At 35.5% G+C, this 18,499-nt stretch overlaps 1 protein-coding gene across 12 annotated transcripts in view; it reads left to right on the top strand.

Annotated features, from left to right (window-relative positions):
- Positions 1-18,499, top strand: part of LOC123674263 (potassium channel subfamily T member 2) — a 777,909-nt gene that overhangs the window by 532,349 nt on the left and 227,061 nt on the right. For all 12 annotated transcript variants that reach the window (XM_045609230.1, XM_045609237.1, XM_045609228.1 and 9 more), the window contains one exon: positions 8,479-8,558. In XM_045609230.1, coding sequence (XP_045465186.1) covers positions 8,479-8,558 — 80 coding nt within the window. The remainder of the gene's footprint in view (positions 1-8,478; positions 8,559-18,499) is intronic.

Below are 18,499 nucleotides of genomic sequence, written 5' to 3'. Positions count from 1 at the left end.
CTGGAGGTCCTGAGGCGATGTAGACAGTTGAAGGGCACGAAAATATCCATTAGAGATGATCTCACTTTCAAACAAAGGTCTGATGGAAAAATTTTAAGGAGTTATTTATATAAAATGAGAGAAAATCCATCTGTGAAATGTTACATCAGGAAGAATACATTGTTTGTGAATGGAAAAGCCCATAATATTGAAGAACTTGAGCAACTCAGTCAGGAAACCCAGTCCGGGGCAGTACACCGTGGAATAAATAGTGCCCCATCGACTCCTTCACGACGAGAGTTCGGATTGCCCTCAGAGAATGAATTACGAGCACCCGACCAGGTATCCAGTCATGGAATGGAGTCATCAAATGGAAGCGGACAACAAACAACCGGAGAAAAATGTAGCCCTAATCGGAAGGTGGAACCGACAATTGGAGCGCAAACACCGAATCGAACAGGTACTCTTGAGCAGAAGATGGCATCAACGGCCAAAGCGCATCCAAATAAGGTTAGTCAGACTAAAAAAACCATCCAAAACTGAGAATCCTGGGAGGCCAAAAATTTTGAGATCGAATTCCAAAACGGGTGGCCAGCCTTAGCGTGTGGAATTGTAAACGAGTATATTACTGCCTCTTGCCCGTCCTCCATGATTGTATTCCATTTCTTCAGGGATAATATTAGTTAAGTAGTTTAGTAGTATCAGAATAGTTGTAGATTCAATTGCATTTTGTTGTTTTTTTCAATCAAACTATTTTTGTTCTTATTATTATATATTTAGAGGATTTGCAAATTGAATAGTATCGTTGATTTCATTTTATGTTGGCTAATTAATCATGTTTACTCTTTTCGGTGATGAATAATCTCATAGATGAAATTGATGTTACTGAGTTGGAGACTGAGGTATTGGATGAGAGTGATCTCATCGAGACGTTCCTCACGGGTAATGACCAGGATTTGTGTTTGTTGCAAATGAATGTAAGAAGTGTTAGTAGAAATCACAATGAATTCCTCACGTTTGTTTCTTCTTTTAATTTCAATGTTGATATAATCGTCTGAACCGAGACATGGATCGTGGATAATGTCGATCAGTTCAGTATTCCGGATTACGTTGCTTATTATAATGGTTCAAATATAAATCAAAATGATGGTGTTGTCGTGTATATCAGATCATGTTTAACTCACTCCGTTGAGATAAAGGTAATTCGAAGTCTTAATGTGATGGTTTGTTCTTTCGAAAAACATGGTAGATTATTTAATGTGTTACCATACTATCGACCACATACCTACAAGATCGACGATTTTCTTCCAGATCTTGAAACATTTCTATCGACCCCAAAGCTGAATGGTACGACTTATTTTCTGGGTGACTTGAATGTGGACATTATGAATCAGTGTAGTTCTGATAGCTTTAGATATCTCGAGTTGCTTAGTGGCTTTGGTTTCAAATCGCTCATAAACTCTCCTACCAGAGAGACTGAGAGTACCTCATCGTGTATCGATCACGTCTTTGTCAGCAACTCTGTGGCGCGCGTAGTAATAAAACCTATTATTCTGAAAACCCACATTACTGATCACTATACGACACTTGCCATTCAGACATCCAATCCGGGGTACTGTAATTCACAAGAGAAATTCAGGAGGTGCATTAACTAGGAGAAATTAAAAAATGATCTCATGCACGTATCATGGGATGAGTTTCATGGCACCGCGGATGTTGCACGGAAGAACATGGAGGGTGCTCAATGGAGTGTTTGATGGTGGTGGCTCATCTAGATCAGTGCCCGATAGGGTCGTGATTGGCGATGATAAGATTGTTGATGAGTGCGCGATAGCGGATGCAATGAACCAATTCTTTGCGAGTGTTGGTGAATCGCTGGCTGCTGATGTTCCGAAGGTCCCAGATGATTCTAAGTTCGACTTCAAGCTTGGACAGACCGGAGGTTCGTTTTATCTAGAACCGACAGATTCAGCTGAGATAATGGGGCTCGTAGGTTCCTTAGGCGACCACAAGGCACCTGGTCACGATATGATCAGTAACACTCTGATGAAAATAATTGCACCGTATTTGATAGAGCCCTTTGTTGACTTGGTCAATTCCTGTTTATCGGAGGGTTTTGTCCCCCACCATTTCAAGATCTCATTGATAACTCCAATCCCCAAAGGAGGTCATAAAAGCGACCCAGGTAACTATAGACCGATTTCTACCATATCTGTGCTCGCGAAGTTGTTCGAAAAAGTACTTTGCTCGAGGTTAGTAAAGTACCTGGATAAGTACAGGATTCTCTCTGAGTTGCAGTTTGGTTTTAGGCGGGGAAGGTCAACTGCGGATGCACTGAATGTCCTCATGGAGAGTCTATATGGTGCTGTTGACAACGGTAAGAAGATTCTCTTTGTGTTCGTTGACCTGAAGAAGGCATTTGACACCGTTTGCCACAGAAAACTATTGAAAAAGCTTCAGAACATAGGTATAAGAGGCGTAGCACTTAAGTTGTTTGAATGTTATTTGTCAGGAAGGATACAGCAGACAAAGATCAATAATGCATTGAGTAATGAGGCAGTGGTTAAGTGGGGTGTACCCCAGGGTACAGTCCTCGGTCCAATACTTTTCCTCATATATATAAACGACCTCCTCAATCTGAATATTAAAGCTAAAATAATCTCATTTGCTGATGACACATGTCTTGTATTTGAACAGAGTTCATGGGAGGAGGTTAAAAATATGGCCATAACTGATTTGAACACTGTGAAAAGGTGGTTTGATTGGAACATGCTCTCGGTGAATATGAAGAAGACACACTTCCTGTCCATTTCTTTGACTGTTAACTCATTGCCTGATTATGACTATCTTTGTTTCGATGGTGACAGGATGAATCGTGTAGAGTTTACTAGGTATCTTGGAGTCTATGTTGACTGTCACCTCAGGTGGGATATTCACAGTGTAGAGTTGCACAAAAGATTGAGGAAAATTTTATATAAGATCCGCGTAGCGAGGGAAATCTTGCCATGGGATATGCGTTATACCGTGTACTACGCCCTTGTACAGTCGGTCCTCCAGTATGGTATTAGTGCCTGGGGTGGTCTTGTGGGAAGATATTACCTCATTATTGAGAGAGCGCAGAAACGGTTATTAAAGGTTCTCTTTGAAAAGCCTATCCTATTTCCAACGGAGATGTTGTTCCGGGAGCTGAGGATTCTTGATCCCAGACAACTTTATTTGAAGACTTTGATAACCTCTATTCCGAAATTTCGACACAGGCTTGACTTTATGGATTCAACTCATAGAACGCGTCAAGCTGAAAATGGGATAGTGAGAGGTCCAAGAGTGACCAGAGAAAAATCAAGATCTTCGCTTCTCTACAGGTTACCCCAAATTTATAATGTAATACCATCTTTTCTTAAGATGCCGCAGATTTCATTCCCTTAAGAAACACACAAAATCCTGGTTACTCGACAGTTTTGGAAGACAGGCTGAATTGTTTTGAAATTTTCAGATTTTCATAATAATCAGTAAGCCAGCTTAAATTGTAATTTAGTGTAGGACTTACCTGTATGTTGTTTTTAGAGGAGAAGAATACATTTTGTTTTGTTCTATTGATTCCTCAAGCGGGCTCAAACACGAGCTCTTAATTGAGCTTTCTTGAGCTCGCGGGGGGAACACAGCTTGTAAGTTATGGAGAAATAAAAAATAAAGTAAATAAAGTGTAGTGACTTCTTCCTCTTCTTTTGAAATTGAGCAACATTCGATTTCGTTTATGTCGGTCATAATTTAGAATTTTCAAAAGTGTACCATCTTACGCATCCTGTAATCCTCGGTCTATTTTATTTAAGATTCAGGAGAATACTTAACTTTTCCTGAATGAAACCGAAAGTTCATCAATGGCAATAATGAAGCAGAATGATTTTCGATCTTCTTCGAGAGTGTTACGACGGATTATTATTGTTCATTATTATCCCCTCCATGATTGAATGATCAAAAAGGACATAACCAACAGTCTCCTATAATGAATGGCCATGGAGGGGATGAGGATTAAGGGTCAACACGTATCTTATAATGAATGATTACTGCAGAACATTCATGATCAATGGTTGATAATAATGAGAAAATGGATCGAGGCTATTAATGATGGAAATGCTTTATAAATCAACCATTATTTTGGTTTGATAATTCAATGGAGGCTGAGGAAACACAGAACACTGTTGCATGATTGACGGAAGGAAATACTGAATTTCAGACAGATAGTGGTTTGCTACTCTATTCAATTTCATTTTTTCAGTTGATGATTCTATACAAGATGAATTTAAAAGTTTAACATTGAAATTGATACATTTTTCTCATCAGATATCACTTTTTTAAACACTATTTCTTCAGGTTAGGCTCGGGTGAGAATTTGAAGGCAGTTGGAGTTGAAAAAAATTCTTTTTCTCCTTTTTATCTTCCACTTGATTATTCAGCTTAAGAATAATTGGGTGAAAGATTTCTATAACCAATATATTCTTCAACAATAACTTTTTTTCTATTTCCGATGGTTTCCAAGTTATAGCCTTATGGATTGATAAAACTCTACGGAATTAGCAAGTGATAATCTGAATTCACGATCAAAATGATAATCAATTTTTTGAATTATATCATTGTTCATCGTTCCTCCTGAAATGCAGCATTCTCAAAATATTCAAAATTGAATGATATGGAATCAACAGGAATTTCGACAATTTCCTCCCGAGCAAGGAAAGGCGTTGAAGTCATGGAAAATCAAAGATCCGCCAAATATTTGGCATCCCTGCAAAATAAATGCTTTGCCGAATTCGCCTGTTTGATTTGAATAAAATTAGTGCTTGACAATTTTTTTGTTTTACTGCAAATAATGATATTTTCACTAAAAAAAAAATTTTGGGTCACAAAGTATGTCTTGTTCTATTAACTGACGTTTGATAATTTAGCGCCCCGGTAAAATGTCCGATATGCCGTTCCTGGTTCAATAATTGATAAGTAAGATTCTTGGGAAATAACCCTTTATAAAAACAGAATGAAGTACTATTTGTGATTCGAATCCGTTGTCATAATTTTGTGCATTTATTAGTAACGTTATTTTCATTTTCGAATAGCTTTTGTCTTTCCCAAATGAAATAATAGTAATTTAAGTAACAAGTCCGGAAAATAGGGTTTTTTTGGACGAATAGACAAAAGTCTGTGGGTCCAAAAAAACCATTTTCGGGCGTGTTGCATACAATATTTTTTCGGCAACCATGTAAAATAACACTATCGCTATGCTGCTTTCCATATTTTATTGCGATTGCGATAAAAAAAAAATGTAAATTTTTGACAACTAATTTCATATGAACTGTCAGCCGTTATCTCGGTTGCTATGGATTCTATGATTCATTTCCGGCCTAGTCCGTGAAGTACGTACTTTCCGGACTAGGCCGGGAAATGCTACTTTCTCAGAGAAAAAGCGTCCGGGAAGTGAGCACTTCCCGGACGGTTGCCGAAAAAATGTATTTTCTCCTCATTTTGCTTTTGAGCCAACAATTAATACGTGCTGGAGCACTAGATAGCCATGTATCGCAGCTACTGGATCAAGTGCATCTCATCTAGCATAATGAATATCATGGATCTCAACAGATCAATGATAGTCATCCAAATAAATAATATAATTTATGAAAAAACTGTGGTCGCCTCTTGTCCTATCTGGAATAACCACTGAGGAAGTACCCGGAAGATTAGACCAATTAGAAATACTAATGCAAAAATGGCAGGCTAAGATATACTGGCATCTCACATTCATAACAATACGAAGTGAAGAGCGTAATCAACCGGACATGGTGATATAGGTCAAAGTAGCGAATATCACCCTAATAATTGACTTTGCTGTGCCTCTAGATTACAACATAAGGAAAATATCCCAAGAGGAACAGCGAAATAGGAGGAGGCGCTGGCACAGTTTATAAATAATATGTAGCAGCTGAAGAGCGTCCATATAAAACCTCTTATCATCAGAGAAAATGGTCTTGTTCATAATAAAACGAAATACACTTATGTGGATGCAGAAGGCAGTGATACTCGGAACGGTAACCACTAGAGTGAGGAAACTTCTTCATCCTCATTAACTAACGGAGTTGATTTAAATGTCCGAGTAATTCTAGACAACCTCACAAATACTGTGAACCTATCAGAAACACAAAAGCACTCCTCCTACACTGATCAACAATTGCTAGGGATCATTTATGAACTTCTCTTCATTTGTATTTTTTTCGAGTTATCTCGTGAATATCTGTACATTATATGTTCTCTAAGGAAAAAGTAAGATGTTTTGAGTTGATTATATCAAAGTCTTCCTCACTTCATCGGCTCTTGTTCACAAAATCGATTATTATCTGTAGGTTGTTACAGGTGGAGTGAAAAGCAATGTGGTATTTGTTATTAAATCTGTTTTTTTCTCTCGTTCAAACACATAAGGTGACAATAATTGAAGAAATGAGATCAATATCAGCTTATCAGTCATGCCGAGAAGACGTTTGGCTCCTGTGCAACTGGACCAAATCATACGGTGGATACAGGAAGGTTTGTCCCAGCGAGAAGTGTCCCGGCGGTTGAATGTTTCGCCAAGGTTCGTGAGTCGGGCTTGGAATAGGTTCATCCAAAACGACTCAGTAGCTTATGTTCATGGGGGAGGTCGGCAGCGCAGTACAACAGCTGCCCAAGATCGTCTTTTGATCCTCAATGCTAGGAGAAATCCCACTTACCCGGCGTCGCGGCTCAATATATCACTGAGAGTTGCAACAGGAGTTCTAATTTCGAACCAGACTGTAAGACGACGACTACATGTTCGTGGTTTGAGAGCACGTAGGAGCGTACAACATCCCCGTTTGAATAGGGAACACCGGGTTCATCGACGGCAATGGGCTGAGGAGCACCGCAATTGGACACTTGAAGATTGGAGCCGATGTTTATTTACGGATGAGTCTAGATTTCGTTTGGTCAACTCCGATGGACGTATTCTTGCTTGGAGGGAAAGAGGTCGAAGGTATGCAGAACAGTTTAAGGTACCCACAATAGCTTTTGGCGGAGGTTCTATATGTGTATGGGGAGGCATTTGTTTGAACCAACGCACAGAGTTGGTTGTTCTGCAGGACACCACCATGATCAGCCAGAGATATCACGATATGATTATTGAACCCATAATTGTTCCGTTTGCGGCTGCCGTGGGCGAGAATTTCATTTAAATTGACGATAACGCCCGTCCACACCGTAGTCGTCTGGTTAATGAAGCGCTAGAAACTCATGCTATTGATAGGATGGACTGGCCAGCTCGCTCTCCAGACATGAATTGCATCGAACATGTCTGGTCTGAGATGTCTAGACAGTTGTCAACCTTAGAACAACCGATCAATAACCTGGAGGACCTTTCTAACGCTTTACGGGATATTTGGACGAATTTGCCCCAAAATTTTATAAATCGTTTGATCGAAAGTATGCCTCGTAGGGTAGAATGCTTGAGACGAGCTCGTGGGGGACCAATTAGGTACTAGCTTAACCGAAACTTCAGCCTTCTTGTGGTGTCACCATAAAATTTTTATGTTATTCAAACACAAAATTTTGAGTGTTCCTAATAAAGTCTTTTTTTCTCTCAAACTTTACATTTTTTCATTCTTTTCTCAAGTGAACCATATTATCAACTGAAAATACTCTGATATCTGACTAAATTTATAATCTTGGAGCGAATATTTCAGAAATAAATTTAGAACAAGTAAGTGATCCCTATCAATTGTTGAGCAGTGTATTTTACTGATTGAAAAACCTAGGATATTTAAACGAGATGTGTATACCGATATCCCACTTAAATTTCTCTGAAGATTAAATGTATCTGAAGAAATTTCATTTTCGGAATGGATAAATTATTAGAGAATCCTCTCCAGCCACTGCCTCCATCTGAAATACCCTGAAAAATAGGGATCCAGCTCAATATTTAATATGATCAATATTCTTCGTTCTAAAAAAACTGTGAAATGATTTCACATTTTTCAGAAATGAAATTTTTTGCTGGCCATTCAGTGAGAATCTTATGCCAACTCCTTTTTACACCTTGGGCATTTTTTGTTGAAGACATTTTTCCGTTGGATATTCAAAATATCTTTATTATAGTTACATTTTTTCCTGCTTCTGCAGATTCGCATATTTTCTTTTCCTGAATTATATTTTCGAATTATACTGTAATTGAGTACCTACTGAAAATTATATTTCATTTCATGTTGATATTTCAACCAATGGAATATGGCCATTGTGACTTCCTCAAGACCTATTATTCACAGTGAATTTCTACTTCAACCCGATCGCTTACTTCTCCTCACAAGTGCCAGATATGTCAGAGAAAATTAACACATCTAAGGACATAATAGAAATATAATTTATGTTACATACATGAAAACTGAGTTTTATATCATATTCCCTGAAATGCAATAAAATATAAAAAAAATTCTATTCTATTTCTTTTTGTTTCAGAGTGCGTGTGGAATACTACGTGAACGAGAACACATTCAAAGAACGACTTCAACTATATTTCATCAAAAATCAGAGATCTAGTAAGTAATTTTCGAATCATTGCAACAGTACTTTTACTTTCAATTTGATATAACCTTGAGTTATCTAAGACTAGTCACCCTTTAATAGTATATTATTCAACGAGCGGTAATGTAGGTCATAACTCACGCAGATGAAGTTTGCAGCACGAGCCGCAGGCGAGTGCTGTAATTCATCAAGTGAGTTATGACCATTACCGCAAGTTGAATACTATACTTTTAAGAAAAAAAAACAAACTTAGAATATAGACAGAAGGAACGGGAAATAAACATATGTGCTCGATCCCGACTACAAAAGAGATGGAAACTTAGTGTCACCAATCACAATCGAACTAGCTTCGGCTAGCTCGAATCCAGTACAGAGTACAGACATAGAACTATATTGAAAACCCTTAATAGTTGCCTATAAAAATGCATTAAAATATACCAAAAAACATTCCCTGTAAACGACGACTTAATGACCTTACTGCTACAAACTCCTTTAAATTTTTTTCGGGCAAGTAATTCTGTATGGTAACATTAGCTGTTTGTCTTTTAGAAATGTATACCTATATAATATTTCATCTTCACTATCTGAATTAATCGTTTTCAGCAAAACATTCACAATAATTAGATAACTCACGATGTTTGTTAATAGATACTATAAATTTCTCAAAAACAGTTGAATAATGAATATATAATTCAATAGGAGTAGATAAATAATTTTTTGTCAGCGTATAACGATTTCCCGAATGACTACATACTTAGTTTATATTATACTAGATCGGTGGTATATTCCTTATAGATATATGATTGTGTTGTCGTCATGAATATATTATGAAGTCCTCATTTATATTTCACCTCCTAATTCAAGATCGATATCTCCAGATATATAAGAACTAGAAAGTTTTTCGCATTCTTTCAGTTAGATATTTACTATTCTTTCATTATTCATGAACACGAACCTGAGAAATAACACCTGTGTCCAATACTTTCGTGAGAATTTTTCCATTTCTAAGCTCTATGGGAAAAAAGACTCAGATCAATAAAATGTTGGACTGCATTGAAAAGTTTGCCAACCTGAATATTAGAGGTGAAATCGTGGTGAAGACCTATTGGAAAATAAGAATTTTCTTCAAGTTCACCGAATTGACAGATTCATCCAAATGGAGACATAAAGAAATGCTGGAAGTCGTAACAACATTCAACAGATCTTAAAAAGGTTTCTCACTAACTAATGTACATTGAAGACATTGTTGTTTTAACTGTCCTGTCACATAAAATGAACATTTTTTTGCGGACATCTCACTTCTTCATGTCTTTCAAAAGTTTTGGTGGGGTAGCTTCTTTTGAATTATATTTGCCATTTTATGCTTCTTCTATTCTTTGAGTAATGAATGTCTTTATATGTATATTGTTGATTAATTGCTGTATTTATTCAATATGATGCTATTTTGCATTAGTATTATTTCAAGCTTACACGATTCTCATTCACAATTCCTATTCAGCCAAGGACGTTGCCCCTGAAATAAAAAAAATTGCGTCCATCTCAATCTGTTTTTCGGGCACTTTGAAGAGCTTGGTTTTGTGCAAAAAGATTTTGTGATATTCTTTTGTAGTTTGAGAGGTCCAAGACATAAGCCGGATGATATTGAGGCTGGACAAATCTGAAATAGAATAAATAGATCAACCAACATGCTTTTCCCAAATATTCACAAATTTTGAAGACAAACTTCAGGGCGGTGATTCTACATGAAAAAAAAATTATGAAATGTTGCCATACTAGTATATAACTTTAGTTCACAAATGCTTTGTATTCCGAAATAACGGGTGTTGAAGTTCATTCATTGTTCTTGTTTTTTTGAAATGAAAAATGGTGCGCCATTGGAATATTTCAAAATAAAAAATCATTTTTGAATTCCTCGTTCAATATGTGACAAAAAATCTATTATGCCTTTATTCGTTTGAGCCGCCGGCCGTTTTCATACAAAAACGTAAAACATCTTAACGCAAGTAATTTCTCTGATAAATTATTAGAAATCATCGACATCTAGATAAAAAAAATTTCCGCAAGAGGAGTGCCAAACCATTTTTTTTCTGAAGAAAATTAAGAACAATAAATAAACTTCAACGCCCCTTATCTCGGAATACGAACCATTTGCGAACTAAAATTTAATGACATCATATCATAATTTTTGAATTGTAGAAACACCCTCTGAAGTAAGTCGCACATATTCACTATGAAAGATCAGTAACATAATTTCCTTACATTTATTATAAACATTTGCTGTTTTTCCATCTATCGGATACCCCCTTCCCGAATTTTTTTTCTGGCTACGACCTTGTACTCAGCTATTGGTCTCTTATATGTCATGATGTACCTTCTATTGTCTATTCGTATTTTGTAGTGCATGTTATGATTTCATTTATTTTCATGATACTCGATGTCGTAGTTATCGTTGATGTGATTCAGTATGGAATTTGATAGGAATATACTCGGTTATGGTCATTAAGACATTCGATTTTTTCAATAAAAGCTTCAATAATTTGTACTTGTGTCATGACATGATGCATTTTCTGCATTTTTTTTATTTCATGGTTCATCTATATAATAATAATAATAATCTCTTGAAAGTACACCACTCAACTTCTTTGTTTTTGTATTATTTTTCATTTAATGAAATACTTAGTCATTTTATTAATAAGCACTTCACGCAGATCTATCTTGTTGGTAGATCTATCTAGATTCTAGACAATAGATCCACCTAAGGCTTGTTTTACATCAACATGACACGACACTGGTATCCGGTCCATGGCTGGAGAATTGAATGATGGTTTTCCCATTTATCCGGCATGAGCCGTGGTCGCTCGAGGGAATCCGACAACCCTCTCGACTTGTAACGGCAAATGTGCTGTCCAATGAAGGTGAAGGGTGTTGAGTAGATGACATTTTTCACAACAACATGACAGTCGACTTAAGACACTTCCTTGGATAATTTTATATTCACAACAAATTTCAGGTTTTGTTCGGTATCTCCAAAATAGCCCGAAGTCATATCGATCAACCAAACTGGATCCATAGCAAATCTCATCAAAACCATAAATAATTACTCTCAAAATGACATGCATCTCTAAGTTTCGTCTCGAACGATAAGGTTCGGTTCTCTGATTAGTGATCCGTCTTTGAATTCGATTATGTCCATCCCAGATCCCTCCATAACTTTCGAACAAAAGGAACTAAAAACTTTTAGGGTTCATTTGAATCTCAAATGCCGGGGTTAAGTTCGTTTATATACAAAATCCCACTAGGGGTTCCGTGAATATGACTGATCGAAATTCGGCATTTCTGTTAATTTATAAAATGGAGGTTTGTATCTTCACATTCTGGGTGTAAATATGAAATACCAATTTCAAACTCCGTGCAAATTGTGAATCTGGTCAACGGTCATATCTGAACTATAGAAAACAGATCATAAAAATTCAAGAATTAAATTGAGAAAAACAACCAATACAGATTTGATCAGATTTGGATCTTGCGTGCATTGATAAAAAAATTGAAGCTTTAGTCAAAGTTTCTAGTTAATAATTCAACCACAGAATTGTCAAGTATATCGAAGAGCAAAAACCAAATTTTTCTACTACACATCCGAGATCCAAAAGAATTAAAAAATTGCGTGCAATTCTAACATTCTTTTCATGGTCATATCCATAGAAATAGATCAAAAATTCAAGGATATACACAAAACAAAAAACAATATTCCGTAATTACATATCCGATCGGGTTGAAATTTTATTACAGTAAGCATTCAAAGCTTGCGAAATTTCGCGTATAATAATAAGCATACAAAATTCAAGTAGAATATCGAAAAAAAACACCTTATCTTTCATAAAATAGATTAAAATAGTTAAAACTCTGCGTGTTTATGAATTATAGCAATTTTAACTCCGTGCAAAATTCAGAACTGATCACATCATCAGAACCGTAGGAAATGAACAATAGAATATTCAAGAAGATAATTGAAAAAGAAACACCTTATATTTCTGTGACCAATGATTGGATCGGGTCTAGGTGATGCATATACATATGAATCAAAGCAAGTACAAGTCTCATGCAAATGTTAGTATTTCACGGCGTCAGAACAATAGAAAATGTAGTGACAAAATTGAAGTTTTGACGTGAAGTGCTTGGTCAGGTAGCGATGATTTCCCCAGTCTCGGCTGAAATGTTGAAATGTTCTGTTACAGAAATTTCAACGGTTCACATTAAGAAAGCACTTTTCTATTATAACTGTCGAAAACTAATTGAAATAAAAAAGATCACACTAATGGATTCTACGGAAGGAGTAGAATATTTTTGTTTCATATACTCTCCTACCTAACCTAAAAACAGTTTATAAACTATTATAAGGTTGCGGTTTTCGCCAAATTAATTATCTCAAAAATCGAGCAGGATAATGTGTCATTCATATTTTTAGCTCGAAGGGATTCTGAGATTACTTAATTCACTGGACAACGAATTCTTTACATCCTGTACATAATTGAATATTCTAGGAATATGTGGCATAACGAATGTTTCTGGGTTACGTACTCCAATAAAATTGATGAAACGATTGAACGAACATGAATATTGAATATTACCCACATAAATTCCCGGGGCTTTGTTGCCTGTTAATCCATCACTAGAATCCGGAATGCGTGAAAATGAGTTGTTGCAGAAATTGTATTATATTATCTCCTAGCTTTTCATTATGGCGATGCATAGAATGAAGCATTTCGCCGTTCAATATTCTTGGTTAAATATGGGTATTTAGCATTGTTCAAATTTGAACATCATCATTAGTATCTTTAGAGTTTACCGGATCTGTTCATGTTCATTTATTCATTTCATTAATTCATGCACTTTATGCAATGGTGGTTCGTGAGAGACCAACAAATCTTCGGAAACTTAATAGTATAGGATCCCGATATAAAACGACCTTCACCGAGATGCTCATTTGATAAAACGTATTTTATATTTAATTTAACATGTCAATAAATATATCACATATGGGTTGCCTAACAAATTTAAGTCCAGAGTAGGTTTAATTGATAATTAAAACAAAATTTTTTTTCGAACATTGCACCGGTTTGCTTATTAGATAAATTCTATACCAATCGAAAGTATGAAGCCCATAGAATATGCAAACGTTAGGTTGCCTATTTTTTTCCGGTCACAACTCTCGGGTTGCCAGGTATAAACAGGTCAATCTATACTATCATTTTGCAACGGTCTGACTATTTAATCAAAATCAATAAAATTAAAGATTATTTCATTATGAACACGGTGGTATAGGGTTGCCTGCGAAAAACCAGTCCAGAATCCCGGTTGTCGAATTATAAAAAAATTAAATATTGCTGCGAGTGAGGACACAGCATAGCAGCTGTTTGAAATCCGTCCAGTGAAAGAAAGAGAGTGCGCATGCTATTTGTTCTTGGAAATGAAAAGGATAGCGATAGACTCGTATACAGTGTGACCAGATTTAGTAGAAATCTACTTTTTTAGTAGATTTTTCGCATTTTCATGGAGTTTTTAGTGGGAAGAAATCCTTTGGTAGATTTTAGTAGATTTTGGTAGTTTTAAAAAATATAACCGAGACGATTGTGAATATGGAAATTCGGATGTCTAGACTGTTTCTATGAATCAATTCATTGTTCATTCTCATTGAGGTTCTACGTTCTACGTGTTTCTAGAAGAACGTACCTACTTAAACATAATAAAATCTTAAAACTTCTGTCGGCTGAGAATAAATACGAAGAATAATGGAATATCCGAAGGGTGCCTCTTTGAAAACAGATGGTGTGTAAACTTCCGTTGAAAATATACCATTATCTCACATCTGGTAATCTATTCAGTGGAAAAAAATATGTCTAACTAGAATTTCATCGACAAATCTGGGTGGTAGCATATTTCAGATTTCGAATGCCAAATACAAGAGAATATTTTCGGCTATTAACCGCATCAAAACAAAAAATAGAAACAGATTTCTAAATAAAAATATAGCATTATTATAATATGCTAAAGAAGGACTTAAAGAGATAGGTGATTGTTGTCGTTTTCAACCTACAAAAAATATGCTCGATTCGATGGATAGTGAAAATTTATGTATGGATGTTAAAGACGATGATTTGATTGCAGATTGATACTGATTTTTCATTTATTTTTTTTATGTTCAACTGTATCTAGTATTTCATTTCTTTATTTAATGTTATTTTTATCCGAAAGATTTTAGTTTTTATTTCTATTTATATCCTTTTGTTTATTTAAATATATAAATTTGTTTGTTTATATTTGCTTTTTTGATTCTATTTGTTTTTGTTCGGTTTTTTTTTCCTTTTTTTTTGTCGTTCAAATTTTGAAATAAAATCTTCATTGATGAAAAAATGAAGACCATTCAAGAATTCACGGCTAGTATGTATGGTATCAGGAACTGCACCAGTGTGAATGATGCGAGATATCGCATTTTTATGAAAAATTATTCTGCCAAAGAAGACAGCGAGCACTTCTTAGAAAAAATAAAAGGCTTCGACTCCAACTCCATACCACCATACTGGATATCATTAATTCAAGAAATTTCACGAACTATTTTTGTAAATTCCATGTGGCTTAATGCAACGGATCCAATATGCGTGAAACTTCAGCCTGAGAACTGCGGTTGGTTCTTGTCCTGAGTCTTGAATTCCTCTCGGATGGTTGTGTTCCTCTTCCTATCTTTCAGCCTGAATTCTTGAACGACAAAAATACAGCAACAAGCTTGACTTCATGGTAATCTATGCCTGTGGCAAATAAAAAAAAATGAGTAGAACATAGGAAGATAATCATATAAGCTTCTGTTGAATGAAACTACAAGAAAAGGAACCAAATAATAACTACAACTACTCTTCTTCATTCATCATTGACACTCAGACTAACATAATATAAAAAAAGAAGACTGGTATGTGTGTTGATCATTAATGATAATGATGGATGTCAGACAAGTTTATCATACTTACAGTTCACGCCTGTATGCCAGTTTTTAACAGCTTTTAGAAAAGAAACCTGATACAGATATCCCCAAGAAAAGGTTTTTGAAATAGCAAGTAAACACCCAAATATACAGGGTGAATCAGAAGTGCTCAATCGGTCGATAACTTTTGTAAATTTCGGCTAGGTGAATGATTCAACTTTTGACCGAATCGACACTAGGCTTGTCCGAAAGTGGTGAAAAACAATATCACCATATATTTTTCAAATGAGAATGCCCAACTTTCATATCATACTGATAATCTCCATGAAATTCTGATTTCGAAATACCCCACTTGTGATCATTTACTTCAATATACATATTCGGAAGTATTATTATGATTCAAAACGGAATTATTGAGAATGACTTTTAATTTTCTACAATCCTAATCAACCTTCTTAATTATTCAATTGAAAACAGAAAATTGAGTATATCTGAGTGTCAAATCTCAAGAAGAAGACATCATCTTAAGTAACAGGTTACCTGGTTAATAACATAAACTCTCGATATAGATCGTGCTTGTTACAAAGAAAGAATCAAAACTTTAATACTCACTGGATACAGGTACGTTAATATAACTTTATGAAATGGTTGAGTAACAGTAATATTAAACGTTGTTTTTAAACGTATAAATACGGTTTCATTATGACATCAACAGAAACGTTCATAAAACATTCAAATGTATAAAAAATCGTTCAAAAATATAAATATGTGAACAATCGTTTATATATTTAAGTATTTCACAAAACGAAAATATACACGTTTCAAATTAATCATATTCTGGTACATTCTGAATATATTAAATACAATGTTTGGCGAGACGTATTACACCCAAGCTAATTTTTGAGGGTATTGCGTTGTTTCACCCGGAGATCACAGATAGGATCATCAGTTTGGCAGTGATTTCTGACAAATACCCCCTCCATTTCTAAGCGGAGGGCTTTGCCTGAAGGAAATAAACTTAAAGCTTACAGTACACGGTGTTCCTAAGCGCTCTCGGCGCTGTATTCTATGAATTCCAGCGTGCTATCGGTAACTTTGCTGAACTAGCTACGAATGACTAAAAATTTATATATACAAAATACAGTGACCAGCCGCTTAATTGAATGTGTAAATGTTAGGACATGACAGATGAATATAAATAAAAATCATTCTTGTACTTGCAGACTACTCAATTAGGTCTCTTTAAAGATCTTCTTCCTAATTACCAGCGTGTGATTAATTCTTCAAGCATAATTGAAAAGTGACCCTACAATATAATAGTATCTTTTACAGGCTATCGGTTTTCCGAAAAACTATCGAATAGAAATAGAAAGTTATCATGTTATCGAAAAAAAAAACAATATTTTTAGCAAATTCGACCGGTGTTCAAAATTAAGTGGTTTAAACACAATATCTAATTTTTTTTATTGGAACTAACTAAGAATAGTAGCGCATATAACAACGTGATATAGTAACATAATCAGATCGTAGTTTCATCATCGATTCAAAACGAACATTCCATTCTAACTAACAACCATTTGAGTTAGAAAAATGTTGAGGGCCGGGTCGATTGACAGATTTATTCAACATGAACCCAAACGTATATGTTACCAAAAGAAACGACATAAATGATATATAAATAATAATAAAATAAAATGTCTATATAAACGTTGAATGGAAAACAGATGGTAGTTATTAGAAAATTCTAAATCTAATAAACGTGTTCTATAGATAGGTGGTTATTGACTGGTTTCAATGCAATGTTGAAAAACTTAACAGAATAACGTAAATAGTTATTAGAAAACTAGTTTCAAAACTAACGGTTGGAAAAAAACGTTGGATATAACTTTATAAACACGTTTTATTTTGAATCTTAGATGACAACGTGGAAAATTCAACCGGTAACTTCAATTTCAACGAAACAACGTTGAATCAACGTAAGTGTGCCCATTGGGGAGGCAATTAGATGCTGTGAATCTAATACCAGCAGATTAGGTTTAGTGCAGTAGATCGTGATCATCAAAAACTGAGTTCCACACTGTTCATGAGGCAGTTCGTTTAAGAATATCTCCCGGCTTCATAAAAACAACCCTTTTTTCAAATTGATGTATATCGTTCTAAACGGCTGGTAAGTTTTCCAATTTGGAAGTAATGATTGTGCAACTCCAAGTTTAACTTTTTTCCCGCCAACTTTTTATTATTTGCCCTTATAGTTCCTTTCTGCAAATTCAGAATGCAGTGGCAATTATTCCGAAAAATCTCATAATTCGAACAACTTGGAGGAAGTCGCGGGGTACATGTACTCGACGTGAATTTAATTGCTACTTGGGGACTTGAAACACTCGAGAATCTCGGACGACGAGAGATGCGGCAATTACTCCTTACTGAAAACTTCCTCCTCTGCGGCGTCAATTTGGATGGGAAAGCGCTGGATACACTGTCAACAAGGTTAGAAGATACTTCATAGAGCTTGAGTAGATCCAAGACATATACGACCTCCTCTGATATTAGATTCGGGGTTATTGTTAACTTTATTTCGTTTGCGGAGAAGCGAACGTTATTCCTTTTGCTGGTTCATTTCATCAAAGAACATTACGAATTTGTATGTCAAATTAAGGTTCGTGTTTCGAATACATAAGGAACTAATGATTGAACTTGTCTATATCAATATCCGTTGATCCACTTTGTGTAGAGGGTGATTCACCCAGACAGCCTATTAGACGTTAATGAAAAACTAATCATAAATTTGAAATGAAAATTTGCATATTGGAGTTTGAGAGAATGATCTTTCTCCCTAAAATATTTTCAGATGTCTACAACTTCTGGTTATACCGAAAACAGACTACTACTTCCTCATTTCGAATTGTACAACCAGTATATTATTGCATCATTAGGAAGCTTTCTTGATGACAATGATGACCTTCATACTTCATAGAGCTTGAG

This window comes from Harmonia axyridis, chromosome 2, assembly GCF_914767665.1.
Source record: "Harmonia axyridis chromosome 2, icHarAxyr1.1, whole genome shotgun sequence".
In the NCBI taxonomy this organism is placed as follows: domain Eukaryota; kingdom Metazoa; phylum Arthropoda; class Insecta; order Coleoptera; family Coccinellidae; genus Harmonia; species Harmonia axyridis.
The sequence above is the reverse complement of the archived record's forward strand: the minus strand, read 5'-3'. Positions and strand labels throughout refer to the sequence as shown.